Source organism: Corvus moneduloides, chromosome 8, assembly GCF_009650955.1.
Source record: "Corvus moneduloides isolate bCorMon1 chromosome 8, bCorMon1.pri, whole genome shotgun sequence".
Taxonomy (NCBI): domain Eukaryota; kingdom Metazoa; phylum Chordata; class Aves; order Passeriformes; family Corvidae; genus Corvus; species Corvus moneduloides.
Window position 1 is genome coordinate 17,165,417 of NC_045483.1, and position 11,428 is coordinate 17,176,844.

Consider the following 11,428-nt stretch of genomic DNA (forward strand, 5'->3'; position numbering starts at 1 on the left):
TTGAGGAGTGGCAAATAAAACAAAAGGACGGACCCAATGAGTGGGATGGCTTTCAGTTATGCCAAGTTAGAGCTGTGTACAAGTAGAGCAAAGACTTTAACAGGGGAGATTTAAATAGCTTAAAAGAATGTAACCTATTGACCGTGCCTGTTCCACAGAAATATCTTCCCTCTCTATAGTGACTTAATATAGCTTCCAGAATTAAAAATAGGACATAGTTACCCATGTAAATCTGCTCCATTAGCTATTATAAAAACATCCTGCAGTATGCAAATGCTGGAGAACCAGCCGTGTATAACTCCATTATACTCCGTTGCTTTTTTTTTTTTTGCTAGAAAGTAGAGTTAGACGTGACCTGCTTTGCATGTGTGAGGATGAAAATGACCTCAGGGTCTGGACAACCTTACAGGTTTTTTCACCCTCTCTTCTACCTAAAAATGGAAAGGAAACTTTCTACAGTTGGTCAGTGTATCCTGTTTTGAGAAAGGGATGTTATTTCTAATTCTAGTGAATAGAATGCTATGGCAAGTAGACATGTCTGTTGAAGTACAGTCATGGTGACCTGTGAGATTGCAGAGGGAATGTCTTTTGTCAGCTTCTGTTACTCCTTGTCTGCCTTTTCTTAAAGTGATATTCTGCTGCGGGCATGGGCCTGACAGTCTTTTTGTTTGGACATTTTATATGGTTTTTCACCAAACAGGGGTTATGCCTCTATTTTTCAGGAGGCATTTTAAAGTGCTCATCGTAATTTAAAAAAATAACCAGATTAACTGGTGACATATACTAAAAAAAAAAAGTCCACTGTATATTTAGTGCATGCTAACATAATGTGCATATCATCACGTTTCTATTGAAAATTTCATTAAATTGTTGGGAAATGTAGTTGGATGATGAGCTAAAGTACTTTGCATCCTGAGGAATGCTGCTGTGTAGGCATATGTCAGATACTACCCAAAAGCTGCAGAATATGGCTCCTCTTGGGTTGGGAATGAGGGGAAAGAAATTTATTGCTTCAGAATACTGAGGGGAAGACATAGTTCCTGCTTGCAGAGCCCAGAATGTCTCAAAGGCAAAGGAGCTAGATGGCATTACTGCATAGCACATCCTTGTTTTGGGAGGTACCTGTTGACAGGCAGATAGTGAACTTTTATTTCAGACTTCATGCTTAGATCTTTGTACTGCTTAAATAGCATAATGTGTTACTATTAAAGTGATTAAAGTGCTTCAGTGGAGCCTTTTGTCCTTCTCAGTGTTGTATTATACTAGGAAATGTGTGTTTATTAATTTCTTGTTCTTTTACAGATGGCTGATCTACAGCTCTGTAAACTGGATGAATTGGACTGTTTGATCCAGGGCCTCCTTTATGTTGATTCTGTTGGTTTCAATGGCCAACCAGAGTGCTATTATTTTGAAAATCCTACAGATCCTGAACAGTGCCAGAAAAAGCCTTACTGCCTTGATAATCCATATCCTATGCTGCTGGTTAACATCGGCTCAGGGGTCAGCATCCTAGCTGTGTATTCTAAGGACAATTATAAAAGAGTTACAGGATCCAGGTGAATTTACTTTTGTTTCTTTTAATTGTTTTCTTTTCGCCTTCACAGTCGAGCAGGTGGAAATTGGACTGTGTGATCAGTAGCTACAGCCCCAAACTGTGTATGTCTTCCCATTTCTTTTAAAAGCCTGCCAGTAGCAAGGCTGAAAATATCCTTGGATTCCTTCAGAGAGGAGATCTACATCAGGGGAGTCATTGATCTGTTCAACTTTAGACCTGCCTTAGTCTCTTGTTGGTGTTCTTACCTGTTTCCCATCTTTTGCTGTGAATTACCAAAACAAAGCTGTCCCAGCAAATGAATCTTCTCTCCCCTGCATTCTGTTCTTTGGTACATGGTACATGTTAAAGTTTCTCCTGTATACTGCACATGACTTGTATATATGTCTTCTATTGCCTGACCTAGGGCATATCTTTGCCACAATGGTAGCCATGAGCTATTTTTCTTAGACAGTACAGATGGACACAAGTTCTATGGAGGACATTGGATTTCCTGCAGTTCTGGGTCTTTTTCAAGCACAGAGATTTGTCATCAATAGGCGTGCTTCTAATCCTTCCCACTATGGAAGGAAAAACATGACTGCAGTGGTTTGTTGACTTGTTATAGATGATGAAATCAATACTATCTTGTGGCTGGTGTGCAGAGCTTTCTTCTGTTCAGATACTGTCTATTACAGTGCTATGAGATGTGTTCTGAAAAACTTACCCAGTAATCCAGGAGCATGGACTAAACAGTGTTCCTATCTGACCTCCTGTGCTTTTTCATGCAGTCCAAGTGTGGTTTCTCACTGATCCTCTTGTTTGCAGTGGCTCCAGTTGCTGTGACTGCAGTCACTGCAAATAAGCGAACTTTGTCAGTGGCCAAGAAAGAATGAGGAAGGATGTAGAGGTTAGTAAGTTGAAGTTCATGTCTATAAGACTGAAAAGTCCAAAGTAGAACTTTAATGAGTTAGCAACATATTATGCACAGTTAAATACTCCCTGATAAATTTATGTAGTCAGTAAATATTGTACTTGAGCCTTTACAAAATATTCAAGTGGGTGCTCCTTGCTCAGAGTTCTTGCAGGGAAAGAACATTCGGGGCTGATGCTGGGCTTGCTTTGAAAAGGAGCCAACCAGACTGCTTCCTGCCACTGACTAGGGGGACAAGATCTGTCTTGGCTGCCAGCCCTGTATAGCTTTACCTTTGTTCACTGTTCATTCTTTTCTCGCTTATTTGAGTGCTCTGCTGGCTAATTATTCTTGTGCAGAAAACTTGTTAGAGTGCTACGAATAGGGAAGTGGTATCTGTGATGTTGGATTGGACCTTATTTTTAGCTAACCCTTGAGTATAATTTCTCCTATTTAAGTATTAAAGACTCAAGTCTAGGTCAGTTAAAACCACACTGGATGACACTTGTGTTAAATAGAAACTCAATGTACGGTGTCTGTGTCAACTCCTCTGAGGGAGGAGTTGCTAGATACAGTTGGCACCTGTGTACAGCATGTTGTAAATGGCAGTCTAAAGAGTTGTAGTAAAAGCTGGTTCAAGCTGCTGGTCTGAAGGGAATGTGCTTTTCTAGCCTTGGAGGAGGAACGTTCCTGGGCCTGTGCTGTTTGCTCACTGGCTGCGAGACATTTGAAGAAGCGCTGGAAATGGCTGCAAAAGGAGACAGCACCAATGTGGATAAGCTGGTGAAAGATATTTATGGAGGAGACTATGAGCGCTTTGGCCTTCAAGGATCTGCTGTAGCGTCAAGGTATGTGTTAATTGAGCTGTTTGTAAGGAGTCCCTTAGGAAACTTCCTGTACATGCTAAACTGCGTGCGTAATCCCTGGACTATGCACTGTGTCCATGTGGGAATGTCTCTGGATGTATCATGGGGTTTGTCCTTAGATCTCTCACCTACTTCTTGCTCTTTTTTTTTTTTTTTTTTTTAAACAGGTGTAAGTAATGCCTGATGTAGTTTGCTTCTATTTAAATTACAGTTATTTTGGAAGTGTCCTTACTCATTGTTCTGCCTTTGTAGTGAGATCCTTTTTCACATTTCAAATCTGTCACAAGTGAATGGATATCAAATCCAAGCAAAGCTTGCTAAATGATAAAATTTTATGGGCTTTTATTAACTCCTAAATATCTCATATTAAAAGACATGATCTTCCTCACACAGCTTTGGTCATATGATGAGTAAAGAAAAGAGAGATTCCATCAGTAAAGAGGACTTGGCCAGAGCTACTTTGGTCACCATCACCAACAACATAGGTTCTATTGCTCGCATGTGTGCATTGAATGAGGTAAGTTATTTACCATGAGCTTAAAACCTTTAGAAACAACATAGGGAGATTATCAGGATGCAAAAATGCAAGTTGCTGGCATAGTAGGTGTGTCACTGGCCTTGATAAATATGCATATGTGTAATGATGTCGTAACTCTTGTGATGTGTTATGTGTATGCTTTGATGCAAAATGTAAGGCTGTTTGAGCTTCCAAGCTAGGGGAGAGGGGAGAAAAATTGAGTGTAAAGATGACTTTGAGGCATTGAGCTTCAGCCTGGAGTGTTCAGTTGTTCTCAAGCTGTAATACATTAGATATTAAAATGTTTGTAATACTAATTGTCTCTGTTACTTTGTAGTTATTTACAGATTTTACTATAGCATGGCATAATTTATTTTTAATACTATTTTACTTGGATTGTTTCCATAGCAGGATGGGTTCAAATTGTGTATTGTTTTAAATGTTTGGATAGATGCAAGTTCCATTGCATTGTGTCAGAAAGAAGAAAAATGTAGCTCATTTCCCTGCCTCAAACTCCTATCAGATGCTTATTACAATCTTTTTGTTAGGCATGATAAATATGGATGGATGTTCCATCCATACACTACAGCTTCCAGCAGTTAAAAAAGAAAAAACAAATGCAAAAATCCCCACCACAAACCCAAAAATTTAGGCCCTTGTTTTTATCTGCAGATTGCATCCTTTAGTATTATGTGGTAACTAGTACCTTTTATCGGCTCTGAGCAGATAATGAATTTATATCAAGTTTAAAAAAAAAAAATTTACAGGTGTTTTACCTGCACAGCATTCTGTTGGTAGAAGAAATTGCTGCTTCTTTTATATTTTTCATCAACAACACACACACAGAGAGCCAAAAAAACTGCCAACAAAACAAACCCAAGAAACTCACCCAACTGCCATCTAATTACTTTAATGGGTCTCATCTAGCTTATGGCTTTATGAGAAACAGTAAATAATTAATTGCTAGTACTTTCGGTGGGTGTAGGTTTCAATTTGATTTTTAATAAACCTTTGCCACATCTCCCTCTTGTTCTTTCCAAGACAGGAGGTCCTAGTACTTTGTCTCCTTTCCTAAAAAAAAGAAGACACTCTTTTTGCACTGCTTCGTTTTGTCTTTTCAGTCTTTTTATGGTTGTAATTTTAAGATTGAATTATCAGATCTTCATATGGTATTCAGAGTGTGGATGCTCAATGAATTTATGTGATGGTATATTGATAAATTTTGTTTTCAGAGTTCCTTTACTCACAGTTCATAATATTTCATTTTTGTGAGCATGGAACTCATTTCTAAGAAATGATCAACAGTCCCTCCATGATATCATCTTAAAGTGGCTAATTTGGAGCCTGTCATTGTGTCTGCATAATCAAGTGTCTCTCTTTCCCATTTTAGTTGTGTCATTTCACTTTTTTGATTTGAACTTCACCTGCTATTTTTTCCTCAGTCACAGGATGTCTCTTCAGCATTGCTATGCTGTTAATTTTTTATTCTCTTTTGATTTTCTATGCCATTTTTATGTTTTTTTCTCATATTCCTCTCTAGAGGACTTTTAAAATATATTGAACAGCACGAGTTGTAGTGTATGCCCCTATCAAATGCCACTGATAACCTTCCTTCGTTGTGAAAAGTGGCTACAGGCATGCATATTTCTTTTTTTCTGGGCAATTCCACTCTTTCGATCAGGATGATTCTCTTTCAGTGTTCTCTTTGCTTTCAGCTTCTTTACAGTGTTGCCTTGTGGCATGGAGTTCAAGCAGCATTGTACAGGGCTATCAAAGCATGGAGAGTTGCAGCAGGGAACCACATGCGGTGCATTCAGAGGAGGAGATAGGCTGCTAATGAAACTAATGCTTCTGAGTCATTGTGAGAAAGTTCCTAACATCTTTGTTCTGGGGGCAGGCTTACTTAAGAATTGGATGTGATCCATAGAATCTTGTGGAGGAATGTGGATTGATGTGTTAAATAATCTTCATTTCACAGTGTCAAAGTAGAATTTCTCCAACATTTGAAGTAAATTATTTTGTAGTTCTAAGGAATGAAAACTTCATTTAGTCACTTTACATACTATTAAAAAGAAAAATCAAACATGCAGTATCATTTTAAGTAAACTAATCTTCAGATAGCTTGCTCTTGGGAAAAAAACCTAATGCTATAATTCTGCTAAATAATCTAGACACTAAATTGCCTTTGGGAGACATAGCTCTGACTTAGAGCAAGCTTGATGAATCAAATCACTGAGTAAGAGCTTAATAAACAGTTGAATATCATATTCTTTTGTGGAGCTTGTATGTATTAGATTAGGGTTATGGTAAAGCTCACTTTTAGGTTGACAGAATCAATTTATGCCCTGAAGCATGACTTTTGATAAGTTTTTCCCAATGATTGCAGCTTTAATATTATGTTGAAAATGACTTGCATATGTGCAGGAAAAAATGAGGCTGGGGAATAAATGAAATATTCTGTCTGCAGAACTTCAAAGCAAATTTGCTTGCACAAAGTTGGCAGTGGGGTAGAAAAATTCCATAGTCTGGAACCATTTGGCCACAGACCCTTTGAAATGGCCTGTCCTAGGCACAGCAGAAGTGCATAAAGGAAACCAATCTCCTGGTTAATACTTTCCTTACTTGCAGAACATGTAATTTTGCATCTGAACAAGCTGCCTTGCAAAAATATGTGCAGGGTTTTTTATTGTGTTATTGATTTAGATTTCCCTATTCAATTATATTGGCAGATATGTGAATATTCTGTATTGAAGGTATACTGCAGCTTTCTGCTGCAGGGTAGTTGAACAATTTAATGAGACCCCACAGAGTGAAAGAGTGCATGTCTTTTCCAAGCTGTTGTAATTTGATTAGCTTGAGTAAGCATGTCACCACCATCTCTTCATCAGTTTAAGATTCCTGTCTTTCAGCTTTGAAAGTTTCAGCAGTGGACATTGACAAGACTCCCTTAAGAGTAGCATTTCAACTTCTGAAATACGCTAAACTTGTTTTTAGTTCAGTTCAGAAAATCTAGGAAACTTGATATTATCAATACAATTTTTAACCTTGTCAACTCAAGGAATGTTGGAAAACAAAATTGATATGAAACTTGCATGTTGATATGCACTGTTATTCTACTTAGATATGACTAGTACTTTTAGATTCAATATACTCTGCATTAGGTATTGCTTCTGGTAACATTTTTATATTCAGAAAAAATCATATGCATGTGAAACTGAAATGTAGATTCTAATCAATTTTATGAAATGGCATTAAAGGAAATTAATTAGTTGCATATTTGTCCCTCCTTTGTCCCGAGTTACTTCAGAGACAAAACTGCCTTATCCAAGGATGCAAGGTGCTCTTGGCCGTGTTCCATAGCAGCCTTTTGAAATTTAAGAAGTTCTTATTTTCAGTCATAAATTCCTAGGAATGAGTATGAATGCATGGTGGTGTGGCTGCAGAGCCTAAGGAGACAAGTGACTGAAGCTGAACTATTTCAGTAAAGTTTGTGTTGCTGTGTTTGGCTTGAGGGCAGTCAGGCATGTCCCTCAGGCAGCAGACTGGATGAATGACTTACGGCGTGTGGGGATCGGCTCTGTCCAGCACCGAGCGTTCCAGCGAGGATGTTCCCTGGGCTGTGTCACCGGCGCAGTCCGGGACACGGCACAGCTGTGGCTGTAGCACAGGAATTGCTGCAGAGCCAGCTGTTGGGCTTTATAGAGCTGGATCAATGCAGAGGGGTAGCCCTTGCTAACTCTAGCCCCTACTGCAGAGCCAGCTGTTGGGCTTTATAGAGCTGGATCAATGCAGAGGGGTAGCCCTTGCTAACTCTAGCCCTTATGCAGCTTTTCTGGCAATCTTCTGTGGAAGACTCTTGAAGATAGCCTTTCTAGGGCTCTTCAGGACTCCTGTAAAAGCTTTTGTCTCCAGGATGTGGCCTCCTACTGAATCTTCTAGACCAGTTCTAGTGTCTGGTCAACATCATCTGGTACACTAACGCAAAATGCAAGTGCAGTTTTGTGCATAACAGGCAGAATTGGGCTTGGTGAGATAGTTATGGGCATTGTTTAAACACCACACAGAGCCACTGCTCACTGCAGTGATGTACATACAAGTAAGGATAGTCTGTGGCTTTCTCATTGGCAGCCTAGTGCTGATGGTTCAAAAAATCTTAATTGCCTGAATGAAACCTGAGTTCAAATGAGCTTTGAAACAAAGGAATGCCATACATGTCAAGTATTATGTCAGCTCCATGTCACTTGCTTTTTGAAAATGCAATCACAGTCCTGATAATAGATAATGAAAGATGCTTCTTCCCATCTATAACATAATCCTTGTCAGATACCCTTCAGAAGTTCTCCATCTGGACTTAATAATCAAAGCAATCTCTAGAAAGTTGCTTCATTTACCATGCAGGGGGTAAAGATGTCTTCAGTGCAGCCATATACAATTAAAAAAACCAAAGCCACCATCAAAACACTCATAATTTGAGTCACGTTGGGAAGGTCCTGATATTTATTCAGTATTTTAAGGAAATATTGATCATCTATGATAATAGCCTCTCACTTTCTTTGGAATAAAACTCTGCACCTCCCTGCTCTTGCAGCGTCTCTTACTTAGCGGTCAGTAACTGCAATATTTTTTGACTTTTCAGTCTGAAGTATTTAAATGTAACCTAAAATTCCCATTTAACTTCATAGTAGAGGCAGAGGTACATGTTGAATGAGGGAAATAATTTAGCTGAATATAATTTTTGTCATCTGTTTTTCAAATTCAATTTTACAGAACATCGACAAGGTGGTGTTTGTTGGCAACTTTCTCAGAATTAATATGATTTCTATGAAGGTGCTAGCATATGCTATGGATTATTGGTCCAAGGGACAGCTAAAAGCTCTGTTTTTGGAACATGAGGTGAGGAAATATATGTTGAACTTATACTTCTATTTGTAAGTACAAAATTCTTGTAGTTCTTTATTTGGTGAACTTGAAAGGGGACAAATGCCATTGCTTTGAATTGAATGCACAAGCTAAGTTCTGCATAAATGCTATTTAGTTTACAAATTCATTTGAAAATATTACTTGTTAACTCCTTGGGTTGATTGCTAATCTTGTGGTATGTGTTGTTAAACATTGCCCATTTCTCATATTTGCTTTCTGACCCTGATGCCAGCAACGTTCATTTGTGTGGGCTGGTATATGAAAACCCCAAGTATAATTAATTTTTGCAAGCATAATTCTGAGGTGACTACCAGATGGACAGGTCCATCATGGAAACTTCCCTGCCTCAGTACAGCATCAGTATTATGGTTCTGTAATTTCTTTTTTTTTATATAATTTTGGAGAAGTATGTAAGACTTTTTCCAGTATCAGGCCCTTTCTTCTACCTAAAGAAGATCTTATTAAATTGTATTTTAGCTAGAGCAAATATGTGGTAGGGCCGATACTCCTTTCGTTGCTTTAACAGAACTGAAAAGTTTGTGTTCATGCTTATGTCTTATTTTGGAATTTGATTTGTTTTGGTTTTCTTTTGCCTTTGTTCAAAGGGTTATTTTGGAGCTGTTGGGGCTCTTCTAGAAATGCTTAAAATGACAGATGATCAGTGATGAAGCTGTCTGAAGAGATTCCTACTGCAGATGCTGCTGGATAAGAGTGAAAGCCACTACAAGGATGGAAATGAAGCCATTACAGTAGTTCTACCTGCTGGATTTGTAAATAATTTAAAATCCTTTTAGCTGATCTTTAATTTCTGGGTTTTGACCTTATACTTCAGAATTCATACTGGGAATTACGAGATTTTTTTTCTGTACACTGTATTTTTTAGGGGAAAAATGTGCAAAGTGGCCAAGCATACAAATTTTATGAATTTATTTTAAAAAATTGATACTGTTTAATGTTGGACCTGTGATATGAGGCATCTGCTTTTCTTCTGGGGTTTACTGATTAGTGTGGTAATTTTAATTTCATTTAGTAATCACTCTAGGAGATTTTTTAATCTTATTTTCATGACGTTTCATGATTTGTTCTTGGTTTCAAATGAAACTACAAAGCTGATGCATTTTACTGTGAAAACTAGTCATTTATTTTTTTGCCTTTTCTTTCCTCATGAGATGAGACACTTTTTTATTTAACATCTGTCTGCCCCCCCAAAAAAAATAAATTTGCAAACCATTCTGTGGCTAAATGAGTTTCTTCAAAGGACTGTGAGGAAGCTTGGTAATAGCAGGGGGTTTAAGACTGTGATTTTTCAGTAGTCATAAATTGCAACAGGAAGAGACTGCCAGCTGGTTTTGCAGGACTGATTCTTCTCTATAATAAAAATTTTAAACAAGATGTGAACTAAAGTTTTAATTATTCAACTGACACTAAAATGAAAATCTGTTTCTGATGAAAACATCTGATCAACATGAAGAGTTCTGTAGTAAAGATGTTATTCACACTTGGTATTAGATGACAAAGGGAGATTGTTTTCACTTATTTTTCTGTAATCTGCGAGTTTTAACTTGTTCATAATTGAAAACAACTGATAACAGCATTATTAAAAGCCCAATTACTAAAATTAGAAATATACTGACTAAAGTCTTTTCTGTTTTTAAACTAGTGTTAACTTTCCCTCCAGGACACTAAAATTTGAGTGTTTATTCCAATACAGTATTTTCTACCTTTTCTGATTTGTGGACCTCTCTAGATTTTTTTTTTCCAAGTTGAATTGAGATCTCTTTGAAATCTATGTACTTAGCTTGCTGCAGAGCATGTATAAACTTGCTTTCTGTAGACACCTTGAGGGCTCACAAATGAGAGGCTGAAAAACAGTTCATAAATTATTTTGTCTTGCAAGACTATATGTGATGTCACATAATGTAAATGACTCATAAGAGGGACAGTATAAAATTCAGTATATTTTTGGAAGGGGACTTATTTCACTTTTTTAAGTCATTAACTTAGATATCTCCCAAATGTTGAAAGATGGTAAAATGAACTGAAGTGTTAACTTGTCTGATGGAAATAAAGACCACTACTGTTTTGACAGTTTTAATGTATCTGTGGAATTCATTTCTTGGAAGCAATGATGTGACATATGTAATACTTTTTTTTGTGACATATATGACTACTTACTTCCATGATAATTGTTTGGTTCTTGACATGTTTTTAGTCTTCATTACAAAGCTTTAGTCTTTGAAGCCTTTCTCCTGCTTGAAGTTGACTTTAAAGGACTGTAAACCAAAAGCTGAGATATTAGTGTGTGGAAGTTGATATTTTCTGTAATATTGAACTTGAGATAAGTGAAGATGGTTCTGCTCAGTGCCTTTATTTTTTTAATAAAGAAAAAAACCCCTTTGATTTAGGTTATTGGCTAAGTTTTGCCTGTGAATGAAGATTCATTTGTACACTGTTTTTTCTTAAGGACAACTTCAGAATGTTAAGAGGTAACTGTGCTGCTTCTGATAAACAGTAGAGGGAAGCACAACATCAGCCATGTAACTGCTTGGTTGGTTTGTTTCAGAGAAAGATCCTGTCGTTTTCTCCATTGTCTTTTTTTGAAGGGAATTTGATATGGGAATGTCTGTCACCTAGGTGTTCTTGAATTCTTCACATTTGAACTTATGTGAAAGAAGACTGTA

At 37.5% G+C, this 11,428-nt stretch overlaps 1 protein-coding gene across 15 annotated transcripts in view; it reads left to right on the forward strand.

Annotated features, from left to right (window-relative positions):
* The window catches only part of PANK1 (pantothenate kinase 1), a 43,409-nt gene extending 32,563 nt beyond the window's left edge, over positions 1-10,846 (forward strand). For 14 of the 15 annotated variants that reach the window (XM_032115484.1, XM_032115485.1, XM_032115489.1 and 11 more), the window contains 5 exons: positions 1,303-1,556; positions 3,116-3,292; positions 3,704-3,827; positions 8,595-8,720; positions 9,353-10,846. In XM_032115484.1, coding sequence (XP_031971375.1) covers positions 1,303-1,556; positions 3,116-3,292; positions 3,704-3,827; positions 8,595-8,720; positions 9,353-9,412 — 741 coding nt within the window. In that variant the 3' untranslated portion in view covers positions 9,413-10,846. The remainder of the gene's footprint in view (positions 1-1,302; positions 1,557-3,115; positions 3,293-3,703; positions 3,828-8,594; positions 8,721-9,352) is intronic. The other variant, XM_032115493.1, reaches the window with a different exon arrangement.
* Positions 10,847-11,428: the final 582 nt, after the last annotated feature.